The 18,094-nt window shown below is 38.7% G+C and overlaps 2 protein-coding genes across 3 annotated transcripts; both read right to left on the bottom strand.

Annotated features, from left to right (window-relative positions):
• Nucleotides 1–1,167: 1,167 nt before the first annotated feature.
• sod1 (superoxide dismutase 1, soluble) lies at nucleotides 1,168–4,175 on the bottom strand. The gene is made up of 5 exons (XM_079862351.1): nucleotides 4,010–4,175; nucleotides 2,869–2,965; nucleotides 2,555–2,624; nucleotides 1,625–1,742; nucleotides 1,168–1,531 (listed from the first exon to the last, which is right to left on the bottom strand). The coding sequence occupies exons 1-5, from the start codon at nucleotides 4,079–4,081 to the stop codon at nucleotides 1,424–1,426; spliced, it is 465 nt and encodes a 154-aa protein (XP_079718477.1). The 5' UTR covers nucleotides 4,082–4,175; the 3' UTR covers nucleotides 1,168–1,423.
• A 356-nt stretch (nucleotides 4,176–4,531) lies between these two features.
• scaf4a (SR-related CTD-associated factor 4a) lies at nucleotides 4,532–17,147 on the bottom strand. Of its 2 annotated transcripts, none has more exons than XM_079860607.1 (20): nucleotides 16,976–17,147; nucleotides 13,680–13,763; nucleotides 13,462–13,506; nucleotides 13,222–13,383; nucleotides 12,999–13,128; nucleotides 12,684–12,826; nucleotides 12,346–12,525; nucleotides 11,163–11,251; nucleotides 10,954–11,047; nucleotides 10,686–10,838; nucleotides 10,531–10,604; nucleotides 9,873–10,063; nucleotides 9,641–9,741; nucleotides 9,418–9,531; nucleotides 7,439–7,595; nucleotides 7,255–7,358; nucleotides 7,024–7,177; nucleotides 6,825–6,905; nucleotides 6,612–6,698; nucleotides 4,532–6,429 (listed from the first exon to the last, which is right to left on the bottom strand). In XM_079860607.1, exons 1-20 carry the CDS (start codon nucleotides 17,003–17,005, stop codon nucleotides 5,576–5,578), a joined length of 3,027 nt encoding a protein of 1,008 aa, XP_079716733.1. In that variant the 5' UTR covers nucleotides 17,006–17,147; the 3' UTR covers nucleotides 4,532–5,575. The 2 variants fall into 2 exon arrangements, with proteins under 2 accessions (XP_079716733.1, XP_079716732.1); XM_079860606.1 differs by having other exon boundaries at nucleotides 10,531–10,607; nucleotides 10,695–10,838; nucleotides 16,976–17,118.
• Between the last annotated feature and the right edge of the window lie 947 nt (nucleotides 17,148–18,094).

Here is an 18,094-nt window from a genome sequence, read left to right as displayed (position 1 = left end):
TCTGGGGAATCTCTTTTCGTCTGGAGAGAGGAAACTGGAAATGCCAAGTTTCTTCACATGGGAGGCTGCCCCATTAAAAGAGAAAGAGGTTTTGGAGCATGTAATTTCAGCAGCAGTCCACTGGCCATCTGTGAATGCTGGCCTGCACCGGGCGCAGCTGTTTAATAGCAGTATCAAAATAGAGTCAGATGTCGAAGGCGCGACCACTCATTTTAAAATCATATTCATAGAACAACAATGACTTCAATCTCAAGTGCCACCCAAATCCGAGGGGTTATACTAATATATTCCTGATGAAAAAATATCTTAAAATCCTAAGGTTGGCTGGTCTTCCAGCCTGGCCAAGCTGCTGTTCAGAGCCTGCATGGCCATCGTAAAAGTGCTCTTTAAAACCTCAAAATTCTCAAAGCATAAGATATGATTATGAAGTTAACTACAAATTCAATAAAAGTAAGCAATTTCTTAAGTACACAACTCATAAATTTTAAAAAACATTACAAACTTTCCTAAATTACTTTCTTGAAGACGCTTTTGGGTCTAACGCAGTGTCGCAAGAAAAGTCTGCCATCTAGTGGTGTTTTCCGAGCAATGCTTTCTTGGCTCCAGAAGAGTCAAACCAGTTACACTTCCCTAATAAACATTTCCCATGTTAACCACGGCTTCCAAAATACCATAATACCAAAAGAAAATATCCTTCCAACAATGTAAGCAGCTTTTTTTTTTTTAAAGCTAAAAAACATTTTAGGATTTCTGAGACAAAAAAAAAAGTTACAAATAAGTTATTTCATCACAAAAACAGAAGCGTTACTTTATTAGGGGTTCAAGCATGAAATGCTGAAAACCTATTGCAGTTATTAGGATTTTTATATACTATAGTATTTATTTTGAATTATCTTATTTTTATACTTTTAGATGTTTTAATTTTAAATTTGTAGATTAATGTGCTTGTCATTTTTATTAGGATTTTATACTTCCATTTAGCTTTAAAATTTTAGCTTTAGTAATTTTAGTACTTCAATTTAAATTTTCATTTTTTCAGCTTTCAGTTACCAAAAATGGTAATACCAAACACGGACCAGAATAGAATTAATAATAATATACCCACGCTATTCATTTTTACCATCATATTGCCCATAAATTTAGTTCATAAAGACACACACAAATAGCCAGCCTGATCAACGTTTATTGAATAAAGCAGAAATCAGAGGAAATGCACATCACTTTGTAGTTGAAAGAATGCAGAAGGGTCCCACATGGTAAAACGGCTTTGTGTGAGGCTAAAGTACAATTCTTTAAGAGTTAACTTGCTAAAAATAGATATGTATTCGTCAGTTTACTGTGCTTAAGTGCTTACGACGGGGGATCCACATTGGTCACTAATATTTCCAAGCTGGCTCTTCGATTAGAGCTGGACTCTACTCAGCTACTCAGTGATGCCTATAACACCACAGGCCAGACGACCTCCAGCGTTGCCAGTTTTAAGACTTTCGTCATTGCCTCCCTTACCCAAGTCATCCTCCTTCTCATGGATCTACACAGAAAATACACAAAGTCTAACGTTGAACAGACAGTTATTGCCAATAGATGTGCCGCTGATTATAAAACCACAGAGATGTTTTCTTACCACCATGGTCCTCCCAATGATGGAGTGTTGCCCTGACAGGGTCAGCATTTTGTCCACAATGTCAATTTTTGCAACCCCATTTTCACCAGCTATCACATTACCAAGGTCTCCGACATGCCTATGAGACACAAAATATTACAGTAATAAGACACATCTACTAGCACAAGGCTGCTTGAAATTATACTACATGCAGAATCTTGCGTTTCAATTCTGGCTGCAAAACACCTGAAAATAACTGGCATTGTGATTTTGTTTTCATGCAATATATATTGTGATATGAAAAAAAAAAAAAAAAAAATCTTCAACAGATGACTTCATTCTAGAACGAGTGGGGTGATTTTGAAGGGGAGTGTATCTGCACAGAAAATTAATTTAAAAAGCTGAAAAAATGACTTTTACTCTGAAGAGAGCCCACAGAAAACAAAGACCTGCAACCCACAGATGGGTTTCACTTTTTTGTGCATGTGACTGTGAACCATCCTTAAGCGCTGAAAGATTTGGGAAAAACAAGAAAAATATGGATGTTCACACTTGGATATATTCTTTAAAAACTAGCTTAAACCTAGTATTTATAGTAATATATATCCTGTAAAAACACTACTGCACAGTAAAATATATTTTATATTTTTTTTCACAGCTCAGGACAGTCACTAATGAAGGATTTGCCATCAGGAAATCAGCATTTTCATAATGTAATTTAAAGTGGATCAAGAATGATCAGCCATATTTACAGCTCAGGCGATTGGTTCAAAAACTGAGCAACCACCATTGAGATGAATAAGAATGCTAACGGACAGATTACTTTATTATATACCAGGAAGCAAGTCATTTGAGGGATTTATGCAAATCTGACAACTTTGGGCAGACCGAGTTTGTACTGTAACAACATGATAGAATCGGTCAAGCCATAAAGCACATTGATAAACTCACCTGGCACTATCAGTTGGTCCACCGTGACTTTGTTGGTGAGGGTTGAAGTGCGGACCTGCACTGATGCAGCCTGTGATTAACAGAGGAAACGAAATCTTAGTCTGTGTTCATGTGTACATTTTCTGGTTGCTGAACAAGTTTTTGTTTGGCCAGTGTGTCAAAAGCATGATTTTTATTTTGAAAGCAATTAGCAAATTATTGAACGCAATGCATCGGCCATAAAAAATAAATAAAAATCAATATCAACCAACCACTTCAGTCCTAATAGGATTAACCCGTACGTAAAGGTCAGTGGAAGGAGTAATGGTGCTTACCGTTTGTGTTGTCTCCAAAAGCATGGACATGGAAACCATGTTTTCCAGCAGTAAGGCCAGTGATTTCACCTGAGAGCTTCACTGGAGTAGAGTCACTCTAAAACACACAGATCACTCCTCTGGTCAATTATAGTTTCATATCACTTCAGAAAACAAACATTTACTGCTTGACATGATTAAGATACATCAGGGTTTCTCAAAGTCGGTCCTGGAGGGCCACTGTCCTGCACAGTTTAGCTCCAACCCTGATCAAACACACCTAGCTGTGAGTTTCTAGTGATCCTGAAGACATTGATTAGCTGTGAGTTTCTAGTGATCCTGAAGACATTGATTAGCTTGCTCAGGTGTGTTTGATCAGGGTTGGAGCTAAACTGTGCAGGACAGTGGCCCTCCAAGACCGAGTTTGAGAAACCCTGAGATTCATGGTGCTAGCAACTCCAAGGTAATGGGTTTGATACAGAAAATGGTCAAATGTATACCTGAAATGCAATGAAAGACAAACAAAGCCTAAAATGTCACAGTGCAAGTCATATTATAATAAATATGAGCTTTTCAACCTCTACATCAGTACAGTTTGAAGTTCTGCCAGCATTTGATGTGTGCTGTGAACTTGGTCCTATTTGGCCAAATTGACAGCAAACAGAGCTAGAGGAGCATGACTCAGCAACCCTTTCCGTTCTAGTTATTTCATGAGACTTTTTCAATGACACAACTGCCGGCCACTAAACGCCCCTGTGCGCGCCAAAGTCCCAATTTCAGGTGCGAAAACATAAGGTTATCATTTGCATGTATGCATTTATGAAGACACATTATTAGTATGCACAGGGCCGTATCAAAGGTCATTACTTAGCTGCTTTTAACGGTTGCAGTGCATTTATAGAATCGTGAATCACATGGAACAGGCCATTGTAGTTCATTATCAGGTTTGGCCATCAAATTGTGGATGCAATCAGCAAAGCAAATTCTGTGCAACCGCATATCACGCCCATGCTACGCTAATCTCACAGTAATGCACGGTTAACCCTTAAATCTCACTTGTAGAGTTTATGAAATGCAATGTGCGTGGCTCCGTGCTAACTCGCTGTGAGCGCTGCTCTTCTTAACAAACGCCGTGCTAAAACACACACAAAAAAAGTGTTACCTCTTGCTCGAAATAAACGGTTCCGGTTACTTCCCCGGTGCCTTTTAGCACACAAACGGCCTTTTTCGCCATGTTGCCTTTGGATTACGCAAACTGTGAAGTTGTGAGAATGAAATAAACCGACAGTGTTTGATAAGAGGAGGCGCGTGGGTCGATCTGACCAATCAGAAGGCTGAACGGATTGGTGGCCGCTGATTCGGTCAAAGTCTGGCGTGTCACGCTGTCAAAGTGACGTAATGTCTCCTTTACACAACAAGATGGAACTCTTTTTGTTTTAATGAAAGATATTAAGCAATACCTCATTTCAATTAAATCGTCTGAGAAAAAATAATGTTTGCAAAAAACATTATGTTTGCAATTAATTTCCTGATTTAGTGACATTGTAATTCTCAAAACGTCATTACTTCCATTTTATATTGCTTTTAACGTTTTCATTTTCGGCTTTATTTTATTCCATCGTTATTTGTTAGTCTGTATATTTTTGAGCATTAATCTAATAAAAAAAAAAAAAAATCAAAAATAGAGAAAAATGTCTTGTAGATGTATTCTAATGCATCACATCATGTGCTACATACAAAAAAAGCAAGTAGCCTGCATAAAATATTTATGGTGACTGTAAATTATACCATATAACAACTTAAAAAATCCTATAGGTATTATGCTCATATGGAAGATATTGCAATAGACAAATCACATGGCTGTCACACTGACCTTGACATATGGTCACAAGCTGTCCTCTAATTTCACAGTCATGACCCATTCATATAGATATAGTTGTCTTATTCAACCCTTGACAAATGGTTCAGGAATAGTGTCACATGATAAATTCACAGTTCAGAGGAAATCTGGTTGAATAGGGCAAAAAGCACAGCAAACAGTGATCCGTTTATTTGTGATTTGTTTTAAACTTGATAACCTTACTACTAGTTGGCAGAAGTATTTATAAATCACTAGGGTAAATGTTAAAATAGACTGAAACAAGTTGCATACAAGTCAGTTCGTTCATTTGGTATGAAAATATTTTATTAAAACCACCTCCCTATCGCTGAAATATTTGGAGTTCTTATCTCCAAAAACTTAAAAATTATAAAAACATCTTGTGTTTTTTGATTTAAACATTAAGTTAAAAACGTTACAGCAAAAGGGTCTTAATATCTTCTTTTAGTCAATGTTTCCATAATTGAAACTCAACAGGGATATCATTGTAATGAAAACAAAACACACACACAAAAAAAAAAAAAAAAAAACGGCCAGTCAAAATCTACAAATATTATTTGAGTAATGTTAGCATATTTACAGCAAAACCATTAATTGATTCTTTTCCTTATCTTCAGTTTTAATACAACATTCAAGCTTCATTGAGGTGGTACAATAAATTCACAAGGCAACGCTCCACGTTTGCCAAATGACGCTTTATAAAGTCTGAAAAACTCGGTTTGTGATGAAGAACCAAGCATCCTATGCATATGCATCCCACAACAGTTGGACTTTGCTTTCTTGCCAGCAGTATTCAAGATTAGCACTGACATGGGAGAAGCTCATACGGTCTTGTTTAAAAAGAGGCCTCTATGACTCTTCTTTATGTGTTTGTTCGGCAGATTTGTTTTCTGCTAAAGGTTCTGAGGCTTTTGAGTCTGCTATGGCAGCAGTGGAAGGTGCTGGAACATCTGGCTTGGCTTCAGGTTCTTTAGTAGAGTTTGCACTGGGCTCGTTGGTATTCGCTGCAAGTCTCTCATTGGGTTCCTCGTTGGTGAGAGCCAGTCGATCGAGTCTATCGTCTCGGTCCCATCGTGTGCTTCTCTCTCTGCTCCCTGCGGACCGCCTGGTCCGTTCTTCACCGTCCCGTCCTTTATCTCGATCCCTCTCTCCGTCCGGACTTCTCCTCCAGTCCCTGCGTTCCCTCTCTCTGTCCCACCCGCCTTGTTTTTCCGGCTCCTCGTGCCAGCCTCCAAATCTTTCACGGCTGTCTGGCCTCTCCCCGCCACGACCCTCGCCGAAAGGGCGCCGCCCTCCATACCAGTCCGGTTCTCGATCTCTGCCCCTTCCTAACCCGGGACGCTCGCCTCTGAACGGCCTCGCCTCGTGATCATTCGGCCCGTCTGGTCTGGGTCCGCTCGGCCTCATAAAGGGAGGTCCGGGAGGGGGGAATGGGCCCCTCATACCATGAGGAGGGGGCGGCATGCCGAAGGCCCCAGGTGGTGGCTCGCGGTGCATCATCTGAGGTGGACCCCTGGGTGGCATCATCTGTGGGGGGATGGGTGGCATACCAGGGCGAGGAGGTGGAATGGGGAAGCGCTGCATGTGTGGGGGCGGCATCCCTGGGGGCCGCTGGAGAGGCATCATACCCGGCCTTGAACCTAGAAGACCCGGTGGAGACTGCATGCCCATCCCTGGTGGACCTCCAGGAGGCACTTGGTTTCCTGAGGAGGGATTAGTTTGGGATTAGTCATTTTTTAACATAAATGAATGAATTTATTCAGCAAGAATAAACGAAATTGCTCAAAAGAGCAATAAAGACATTTATCTTTTAAACTTTCTATTCATCAATGAATCCTGGAAAAAAATTTATCACCGTGTGTTACACTTAGATGCTAAAACCCACCTGAGTTGAACCCATCTGTTCCATCACTGTTGATTCTTGGGACCATACCTGCTGGATCGTTCGAAAGGTCTTCAACTGAGCTGCCAACTACAGGAATTAAAGAGAAAAAATCAGCTCAGTGTTACTGTCAAGATGGGAAATTCAAAGAAACTAAAAAGTTTTGCCGGTCAAGACTATAAAATTAGATAGGGTGTATAACAAAGGCCGGCCAACCTGGAGGCATGCCGATCCCTGCTGTAGGTGGAGGAGGCCCAGTGGCACCCAGAGGAGGCATGGCACCCGGGGGGAGAAATCCTGAAACAAAGAATGCGTGTTAGAAACTCGCCACAATACTTCTCCAAAAACAAAACACTTATCCTTACTACATATTTAAATTAAACTTTGATCAACATCAGCACTAGTTCTGTTGTACCTGGTGGCATCTGCATGGGGTTAAAGCCTGGCCGAATGAAGGGACCCGGGGGTGGGGGAACCCCAGGTGGGAATGAGGGGGGTGGGATGTTCATGGGTCCTGAGAATCCTGGAGGTGGGACACCAACTGCTCCCATTGGCTGGACAGGAGGAACCTGAGAAAAAGGAACCATGAACAAAAAAGGACCAAACCCAAACCTTTAGGAAAAGGAACCAGGGCATTAGGAATTACCTGCATAGGTACTACAGTTGGGGTCTCCTCTACTTTTCCCACCTCAGGTCTGCCATTCTGTGACTCTTCAGCTTTCTCTAGCTCAATCTGAGAGCCCCTCCACTCTGTAAATGGGCAAACCATATGTTATGATGTGTCCTTGATGTCTAGAGGAATTACATTACCAATTAGTTCCAATATTTACCTGGTGCAAGAGTATCAGGGTCCAGCATCCCTCCTTCTCTGAACACATCCAGGTCCTCCATCTTTGCCTTGGACCATGGTACGTAGGTTACACCCAATTCCACATCCCAATACTGCTTGAACTCAGCCTTAATGCCCTTATTCAGAGCCCAGGCAATCTGGATAAATATAGTGATGCAATGAGTTTGAAAATAGTAATATTTATAGTAATACATTTTCATACATACTACCATTACAAAGTTTGGGGTCAGTAAAGGTGATGATACACAGGGCAACTTTTTGAGCAATGTTGCCGTCAACGGGCATTCAGATGAGACACAGGGCCCACGACCGATCTAAATGATCCAGATAGAAATGTATTGCCCATTTTCAATGGGAAATTGCCCAAGCAACAATCGCTTGGTAAGACTGCCCAGCAACATTGCTCAAAAAGTTGCCCTGTGTATCATCACCTCAGATTTTATTTAAAGAAATTAAAACTGTATGACAGTAAAAGTTATCCAATAAGAAAACATGCGCATAAACTGCGATAAAAACACATTTAACAAATTATTTCTTCGATGCGCATAAAAAAAGACGAGACTTTGAGATGGGATGGCATAACTGGACTAACCAGCGGACAGTTCTTATTGCTGTTTTGGTTGTTCTGAAATGCCTGAGCAAAGTCTGTCAAAGCATTTCAGTATAATCACCTACCAGAACTGTTTTACACGACTGTGTTCCCAAACAGCCGGGATCTGCCTCCAAAAGCAAGATAACTTTATTGCGTTTCGTCTACGTACTTTGAGGCACAAATAAATGTATTATATACGAAATTATTATATACAGTGGCTTCTCCTACCGCAGCAAATTCCATTTTTCTTAGTGATATTTGGCGCCAGTTTATCAGGAAGTGATGATTTTGTTCTCTTCGGCTAACTGGATAAAAACTGTTCTTTATTCGCAAATATTTTCTGCAATATTCCAATTTAAAAATGCAATTATGGATGGAAACATAACTACTGAAAACTGAAGTAATGATGCTGAAAATTATTACATTTTTAAATAAAGAGTAATATATCACAGTTTTTACAGTATTTTTGATCAAATAAATGCAGACTTGGTGAGCATAAAAAACTTTGTTTTAAAAATCCATACTGACCCCAAACTTTTGAACATTATTGTACATTTTGTGGTGAACTATACCTTTAAAATATTCACTGTTACTAGAAAGACAATGCTTCAGAAGCTCTAAAATATCTCTCTAAATGATTAACTATATAAAGTTCTACTTTGACATTGACAATTTTAACCAAAACAATGCAGATTAGAATTATCTTTCAATCACTTTCTTTCACTCTCCTAAGATGGAGAATACAGTCCTGGTCAGATTTATTGGCACTCTTGGTAAATATGAACAAAGAAGCCTGTGAAAATAAATCCGCAGTTAATCCTTTTGACCTTTTATTAAAAATAATAATAATAAATTAATTAATTAATATTTAGAAAAACACAAAAATCTAACCTTTCATCGAAGTAAAACAATTGAAAATTGGGGGGAAAATCTAATTATGAAATAAATGTTTTTCTCTAATACACATTGGCCACAATTAATGGCACCCTTTTATTAAATACTTTTTGCAACCTCCTTTTGCCAAGATAACAGCTCTGAGTCTTCTTCTATAACGCCTGATGAGTTTGGAGAACACCTGACAAGAGATCAGAGACCATTCCTCCAATACATTATATTGTAATAATATTTCGCAATATTACTGTTTTTACTGTATTTTCGATCAAATAAATGCAGCCTTGGTGCCCATAAGTGTCATCTTTAAAAAATCTTAAACAAAACATAAGAAAAAATATTATCGATATACAAGCATATATATATATATGTTTTTACATATTTATGCATTTTGACCATTTGTTTAAATAAAGTTTAAATTTTTTTTATTATTATACATTTTTAAGCAAATCTGTAATAAAATAATCATCTGATACCTTAATGGCTTTCTGGTTGACTTTGTATGGACCTCTGCTTAGTTTCTGCAGGGCTCGATAGGCATCCTGACGGTGGATCATGACAATGTAGGCACAACCACGAGGAGGAATCATCTATCAAAATCAGACAAGACAAAATGAGACTTTAGCACAGACATCAACTTTTTATGTCAAGGAGAACTTAAATATGTTAAACATAAAACTCTAATTCTAAAAAACATACATTAATTGAATCTATCTGCCCAAACTCCTCTAGTAAACAGGCCACGTCCTGCTGCTGCGTCCTCTTATCCAGCTGACCCACCCATAGAGTTGTACTGCACACTGAAAGAGAGAAACAACATCTTTATTGTAGGTATTAAAGGTTCAGTACTGTTTTGCATACTTTATAGTAGGCAAATACGCATTATCGGGAATGGACTGGAGGCTATAGCATTGAAAGTGGCCTTGCTTACCACTGAGTGTGTTATTCTTTATAAGAGGAAGGCCTTTCTGTCGTCGTTCTCGTTCCTTTTCTCTGTCTCTCCTTTCCTGAGACCGTGAGCGAGGTGACTGACGTCGCCGTTCTCGAGAACGGGAGCGAGATCGCCGATGCCGCATTCGTCTGGTGCGGGAATTGGATCGAGACCTTCTTCTTTTAGGAGACCTGAAACAAAACAACATTTAAAGTCACCATAAATCAAAATGTAACATTCTTTTAATATTTTTATTTTATGGAATATTGCAATATTATAACTGATTAATCATTGCACATTTTCATTTTTTGTGGCCTCATAATCTTCAATCAAAATAACTTTCTCTCCCCTCTTGCAGCGACATCTTATGATGTGTTTGCTGGCACAAGGGCGGGACAACATCCTGTCACTCACATGACATAACAGCAATAGCAAACCACAACCATCCAATCAATTCCCCAGGGAACAAAAGTCCTGCCCTACATTTTTTCTTGATCAAGAAGCCTTTTCACTCAGATATACGTCACAATAGAGAAGAATAAAACTATTACAACCTCCGCTTCATGCTGACTTTAATGTTGACAACAACAAAAAATATGTTTTTCATAGAAGCACAATGTTAGAATTTTTTATTAGTTTAGTGATTTGTTGTACACACCTCGACCCTGAGCGTGACCTTGATCTTTTCCCATCGGGCAGAGGCCTGGCGGATGCATCTGAATTCATCATTTCCTGTGCAACAAGTTATCAAGGATTAGTTTTAAATTCAACGGCAGCTTAATGGTTATGAAATCATTTTCAAAATCATTTTACCTGATGTTGATGTCCAGCCATGAGCTGATTGAAGGTGTCATTCTGAGAAGGGAACGCTGTGTGTGGCTGTCCCATCAGAGGCATCATGCCTGGGTAGGGCTGAGAGGTCATAAGACCAAAGCCTTGGACCTGTCCATTTGAAGGTAGAACAACCTGAGCACACAACAAATACAAACCAAAACATGACCGTGGATTTATTAAATGAATGTCATCAAAATGAGATTTCAGCCCAAAATGATGCCTTAAAGGAAGGCTGTGGTAATCTTACCTGTTGATGCTGTGATACAGCCATCATATGTTGTTGAAAGTGCTGCATCTGATTGGCTGGAGGAAATCCTGGGACGGTCTGCTCAGGAAATCCTCTGCGAAAAGAAAGACAGACGAAAGAAAGAAAGAAACTGAAAAATCTGCACAAAACTGAGCAGATGATATACTGTATATAACAGTTCAACATATCGTAAAGGAGATGCTACTCACATAGTAGGTTGGACAGATGGTGTTTCATCCTTCTTGGCTTCCTCACCGGCTTCTGGCTCATCATCATAGTCAAAGCGGTCCAGAAGTGTCTGAAAAAAAGAGGTAGAAAGAGAACGTCAACATCTTTAGACCCACCGGGGATGCACAGAACAACATATTTCAAAAATAAATCAGGTTGGTTTTGGGGTCACCTGACTCTGTTCAGACACATTTCTTGGGCACATTGTAATTAAAGCACTGCCACACAAAAGTATTATAGAAATAAACTTTAAAAAATAATAATAAGATAGATAATTTAAAAGAAAACAAACTTTTATATAATTAATATACACTATCGTTCATAAGTTTGGTAAACTAGTGAGAATTTTTTATGTTTTTGAAAGAAGTCTCTTATGCTCACATTTATTTGATCAAAAATACATCAAAAACAGTAATATTGTGAAATATTATTACAATTTAAAATAACCATTTCACATTTTAAAATATATTAAAGGAACACGCTGACTTTTTGGGACTTTAGCTTATTCACCGTATAGCTTATTGGGAGCAGTATGCTAGCTGGAGCTGTTTACCTACAGTCTTTGTGCTAAGCTAGGCTAGGCTAGCGGTGGGTGTGTCAGACAGAGTTACGGCACGCACGGAGATGAAAAGGGTATGTATGGACTTATCTAACTCTGGGGATATGGTGAACAAGCAAAAGTCCCAAAATGTTGGCGTGTTCCTTTAAAATAAAATGCATTCCTGAACTGACAAAGCTGAATTCATTGTCACACGATCTTTCAAAAATAATTTTGATATGCTGATTTGGTGAGAAACATTATTAATCAATCTTTAAGTTGTGCTGCATAATATTTTTGTGGAAATTGTGATACTTTTTTTCTTCTTCTCAGGATTCTTTAAGGAATATGTAAAAAGATCAGCATTTAATTGAAACAAAAACATTTACATATAAATGTATTTAATGTCACTTTTTAACAATTTAGTGTTAAATAAAACAATTAATTTCCATAAAAAAAGAAACTTTTTCAATGGTCTAGATATATTTAGAGAGAGACGCATGATTAGTTGGTTGTTGGATGACATGCCTTATAACCCATTCCTTTCACTGTTTTTCAGATATGTTACTGTCTGTTTTTAAATACCCATGAGCAAGCTCAAAAACAACTGATCTCTGTTATTTCACCGTGTCAAAAGTGGCTTTCTTTTCCACAGGCTCTGGTGCGGGATGGGTGTGCTGATGTGTGAGGGTGGAAGAGGTGGCAGTCACAGCCTGGGCCTGTAGGTGGAGGTGACTCTTGTTATTGTCCACAGCTGGAGACTGAGGTTTCCCCGGCGGCTGAAAGTTCTGCAGAATCTGCTGAAGCTTCACAAAACAGCCAACATATGAATATCCCGACAGGATTGAAAAGATTTCATGATTTCGTTTCTCATTTTTTATGCTGAAAACATCCAAAGGTGTTCGAAGGTGTTTATGTGCAAACAACTGACATGCAGGGAATCCAGTGAATTCATTCAACTAACCTGCTGTCCTTGAGAAGACTGAATTAGTTGAGCAACAGCCGCAAAGGCATCTGAGTTCTGAAGCTGAGGAGCAGCCGCTGCGGCCGAGTTTGCCGTCGACACAGGATGAGCCTCTTGATCCCTCACCGGAGACTGTGGGGATGCTGCATAAACACATCAATAATGAAGTTACTATATGTTAGTACAGTAGTGTGTGTTAACACTCTCATACTTGTGAGATGCAAGGCAAGGTTGTACAGCAAAACAAATGTCATACCAAACAAGCAGCTCTAAAAATCAAAGTGATATTCATAATGTTGCAAATCAGTGTTTTACCCGCATCAGGGCCGCTGTCAAAGCCTGTTGAGCTGCTGGATCCAGCAGCCATGTCCAAGAGAGGTTGGATTACTTCAATTTTAAACACTCCATTCTTCTGCCATAGGTTCAGCACTCTCACTATCTTACTCTGGAGGAGGAAGAGAAATATCATAAAGTGAACATTTGATTCAAATCATTTAAACCACACAATGAGGGGACTGAACAAGGAAAATATTCTTACCCGATCTTCTGTGGGACACAAGCAAAGATTCTCAAAAGTCCCTGCAATGTTTTTTGTGAACCTGGGTCCAAATACATCTTTTTCTGCACCAAACTGATGCCGTGACTGTCTCACGATGGAATCCACCACGTAGAGCCCTGGAACTTTGTACTCAGGTTTGCACTGTGCACATAATAGCATTGAGTAAATGAATACAACCAACAATCATCCAATTCGAAATCAGTTCAGAAGGGCACCTACCTTCTTTATGAATTTTTCGACAATTTGAACAACATGCTTGTATAACTGGAAGACACAAACAATTGAGAAAGGATTAAAGGGAAGGTTTTCAAATACATGTTAAAGTATCTTTAACTAGAATGAGACATCTCTGAGCTACCTGCACAAACATACACTTAATTATATTAAAACCCAACAGGCATTGGGTACCGGGTGTGATGGGTGTCTGTCAAACTTACTTTAATGGCTTTTATGGCAGATTTGGTGATAGAGATCATCTTGGCCCTTGAGATAGGAGGCTTGGTGTCCATCAAGGAGAACAGCTGCAATGAAGCCATAAAATAATAATGCATATGATGCTAATAAGGGCTGAAGTAAAGTATGGAGCATGGAAACTTGATTACATAAGGGTTAATGCCCGACGAGGTGTCCATTGTCAGGTATTAATGGACGACGGCGAGGCGTGCCTCCGCCGAAGTCCATTAATACCTGACAATGGACACCTCGAAGGGCATTAACCCGCTTATACCATGGTCACTTGCCAAATAACACATTTTTAAAACATTAGTTTATATTTTAATTAGTTTTACAATCGAAATCTAAAGTTACAAGTTACAAACCCTTGGTTACGCCTGACGGTTTATTTAGGTGTCCATTATCACTTTTTAACGGACACCCTGCAGCCAATCACAATCGAGTATTCACCCAGACCATGGTATAATAGGTAATATAACACTGAAAGCTTAAAGGAGAACTCCATTTTTTTGTAAATTTGGAGTGCTGTCAGTACAGAGAACAACGACAAAAATCGGTGTTGCCTACACCGTGTTATCCTCTTTTTAAAATTTGCACCCTGTTGACTTCAATGGGGCAAGTTTTAAACCTGCTTTTAGCCTCTTAACATCCTTGATGTGTCATTACAAGTGCCCAGCCATGTGAGTGATTCCTTCAGAGTGAACACGCGGTGAATCTGACTGCAGTAGATGTGCAAGATATGAATAAAAATTATATTTATTCAGCCAGCGCACATACCTGTATTTACATCCTGTTTTCGGTCGAAGTCCACAGTAGTCGATTGTCGAGTTCGGGCGCATGATCGTACGTACTAAACCTATGCGCATATCTTTCACATCTACTGCAGTCAGATTCACCAGTGTTAACTCACATCACTCACATGGCTGGGCACTTGTAATGACACATCAAGGATGTTAAGAGGCTAAAAGCAGGTTTAAAACTTGCCCCATTTAAGTCAACAGGGTGCAAATTTTAAAAATTTTAAAAATTTTAACACGGTGTAGTTAAAATTGACCGGAGTTCTCTAACATTGCAGTCAATGAGTGGAAGCAACCTGTACTATAAGATTATGCACTATACTATCATTTTTACACTAAACGTAAAAAGTACCATGATATTGTTGTTGTTTTTTATGCCATGGTTTACCGGACATAAAGCATAGTAGTTATACCATGACAGAGTGCCATGTAATTACCATGAAGATGGTAATGATTCAGTACAGCAGTATATATCAAAGTAGCATGCTATTACAAACTGATCCAATCTATGTTTTTGTAAGGGATATGTTGCAAAATTATAAAACAAGTTTCACCTCTTAAGATGAACAGCTTTATTATAAATTAACAGAACAGAAGGCCTTTCCATAATTTATGACACTTCTTACAAACACAGCACCATCGCATGGTTGAGCGTAATTTATTGTCACATTCAGACTTGCTTTACTGAATTTCTTGTGGAAAGGAGGAAGGTGTTTTAAAGCTTGTACTTTTATCAAAGTTAAAATACTTCAGCTTACTATTCAGAGACAACTAATTATGATTGTAATTATGACTCTAAAATAATGACTGTAAATCATTTGTACGCTGATGATTTCCCTGGAAAACGTAACACTGTGGCTTGATGTCACTTTCACAATGTTGTTTATGGAGTGCAACAGTCTGGTTCCAGAAGTAAAAATCCCATTCATTTTCTCTTTAGAGGAACTGATATTTAAAGATAGCTTATAAGCGTTAAAATACATACCTACTGTAAGCTAAAAGATTGTTAATCAATGATATATGTTTTTGTTTATGCCATCAGCCTGCATTATTTCAACTTATTGTTTAGGTTTTGAACTGCAGAATTCCTGGTGAAAGACTGCATTACATTTTCGGCCACTAATATATGGGAAATACTTCCAGAACCAAGGTTGCTAAAAAGGTGGGCGGCACTATTGCATTCTGTTTAAAGGGATAGTTCACCCAAATATGAAAATTCTGTCATCATTTACTCTCCCTCAAGTTGTTCCAAACCTGTATGACTTTCTTTCTTCTGCTGAACACAAAAGAAGATATTTTGAAGAAAGTCGGTCCAAACGACTGATGGACCCCATTGACTTCCATAGTAGGAAAAAAAAATACTATGGGTGTCAATGGGGACCAGCAACTGTTTAATTACCAACCTTCTTTAAAATATCTTCTTTTGTGTTTAGCAGAAGAAAGGAAATCATACAGGTTTGGAACAACTTGAAGGAGTAAATGATGACAGAATTTTCATTTTTGGGTGAACTATCCCTTTAAGCATCCTGACCAGCACTGGTTCAACCAATAGCATGAGCTTTGGGGCGGGACTAACGATTTGGCTGACCAATAACGCACGAGAGAGTGTGAGGGAAAACAAGCTTGAACACAATCATTGTTTTTGCAGTTCAGTTTGATGTGTTTGGTGTAAAAATTACAAACTTCACCAATAAATATAAAAAATAAACACTTTTAACTTCAAAACGTTACACTGAATAAATGCCCATATTTACATTAACAACCTTGTTGAACTACAGTAGTCGGAGGTCTGACTTCTTAAAGGTACAGTAACGAAAATGTCTTTTCAAAGATAAGAAAAGATAGGAAATTGTCGTTTACAGCTATATTTTCACTGTTTTCGGTGCAAAAACTTCATGGGCATTAAGAAAATGCTGCTAAGTGTCCATTCACAATAGTTCTGTCTTTGGTGGGACATCATTTTGCATAATTTAACCATTTCCGCCCACAATTGTTTATCTCGACTATCACGAGCAATGCAAAGTTATAAAAAGACTTAACTGTGACAGGTTATGGGTCTTCCCTAAATGAACTCAAGGCAGAGGAACTACACAGACACTGTGCGCAGACTGTAAACAACACGAGCACTAGTTTGAGTGACATCTCATAACATTAGCACAGATGTGCATTCATACATGTTAGATCCGGCGTACAATAGCAAACTAACATGCAAGGTGGCCAATTGCAGATCACGCTGTCTATTATGATTATTAGGACTGTTATTATGGCGTTCAAAGTATCGTAATAGACATATCAAAGCATTTACACTAACATTCACGAAAGGACGGTTTCGTATGATATGCTAGATCCAACCTGGAAGCATGCAACTGCGCATTTTAAACACTGAGGCCTTCATCTGGCTTGGGCCGTTGCAACACATTGAACGCTTGTCCTCAACAAACCGCCATTTTGCTGCCGTTTCATCTTATTGAACTCAAACACACCTCATGATTAAAAGCGTTGACGGCATCCATGGTGTCCCGTCTCTGCTTTGCAGTCACTTTCTCCGGTAAAATCAGAAATATGTGTGGTACTGTCCTCCAGCAGGCCGCCCCAACATGTCCGCCCCTGGCAGCAGACAGCTCGGACTCGGAGTCGGCGCGGTGCTCGCGGTGCAGGATGGGATTGAAAAACTGCTGTTGCGAAGAACGACCACTAGATGACGCTGAGAGCACGCATGGAAAATCCAGAGTGAAACCTCTATGAGTGAAACTCGTATTAATTTTGCACCGATTGATTTTATAATATAAATATCTTTTTATACATGTAGGCTACACGTAATAGTTAACATTTAATTAATATAAACATAATTATACAAAAATAGCTTTAAAACCAAACACTGAAATTATATTGGCATGGTAACTTTAAATGCAGACACTGCTAATTCATGTGTTAGTAGCCTACGGTGCGCGTTAAATTCATTGGATGAGATCTACTGATGTAGATTTAATGCTAAATGTAGACACTGCTAATTCTTATAAACTATTAAAAAATAAAATTATCTTAAATTACCCTATATGACCAGCAATAAAATATGAACACATAGCCGATTGACCAATCAGCATCCATCAAGGACATACGCCATTTGATCCATAGACATAATAAATAGGGGAGACTGGGGACAGTTGCATGGACAGTTGCAACAAGTCTTATTCCTCCAATCAGATACATGCTAGTGATCATGACACTCATACTCCACATGCACAGTTAAGTTAGACCCCCACCAAGAAGACAGAAGACATATTCAAAATCTGCTGCTGCATTTATTGAAAAAACTTGTTTTGGAGGTATGAAAGTAATTTTTTTCATGAGCTGTATTTTTGTCATACTGTCCTGACCTTTTGTATGAATTAATCAAAACTTACTTTGTTTGAATTATTGTTTTTTTTGTTTGTTTTTTTTACTTCTAAGTGACATGTTTAGCATGTGTGTGTGTCTTAGTGTGATAGCATTAGTCAGTGTGTCTAACTAGCACATGATGTTCTGTCATGGCTGATAGGGTTGATGACGGTTGCACCAAGTTGTTGTAATAATTTAGTCATATTTATCAAATAACAGTTATT

The sequence above is a fragment of the Squalius cephalus genome (genome assembly GCF_949319135.1).
Source record: "Squalius cephalus genome assembly, chromosome: 24".
Lineage (NCBI taxonomy): Eukaryota > Metazoa > Chordata > Actinopteri > Cypriniformes > Leuciscidae > Squalius > Squalius cephalus.
The sequence above is the reverse complement of the archived record's forward strand: the minus strand, read 5'-3'. Positions and strand labels throughout refer to the sequence as shown.

Excerpts from the sequence above, each read along its gene's own strand:
- sod1 (XM_079862351.1), bottom strand. The coding sequence starts at position 4,081 with ATGGCGAAAAAGGCCGTTTGTGTGCTAAAAGGCACCGGGGAAGTAACC. Across the intron at positions 2,966-4,009 it reads CCGTTTATTTCGAGCAAGAG|AGTGACTCTACTCCAGTGAA; the intron begins GTAACACTTTTT and ends TGTGTGTTTTAG. Across the intron at positions 1,743-2,554 it reads GGACCAACTGATAGTGCCAG|GCATGTCGGAGACCTTGGTA; the intron begins GTGAGTTTATCA and ends TGTGTCTCATAG.
- scaf4a (XM_079860607.1), bottom strand. The coding sequence starts at position 17,005 with ATGGATGCCGTCAACGCTTTTAATCATGAG. Across the intron at positions 12,526-12,683 it reads AGTCTTCTCAAGGACAGCAG|CTTCAGCAGATTCTGCAGAA; the intron begins GTTAGTTGAATG and ends TGTTTTGTGAAG. Across the intron at positions 6,699-6,824 it reads AGGGATCGGCATGCCTCCAG|TTGGCAGCTCAGTTGAAGAC; the intron begins GTTGGCCGGCCT and ends TAATTCCTGTAG.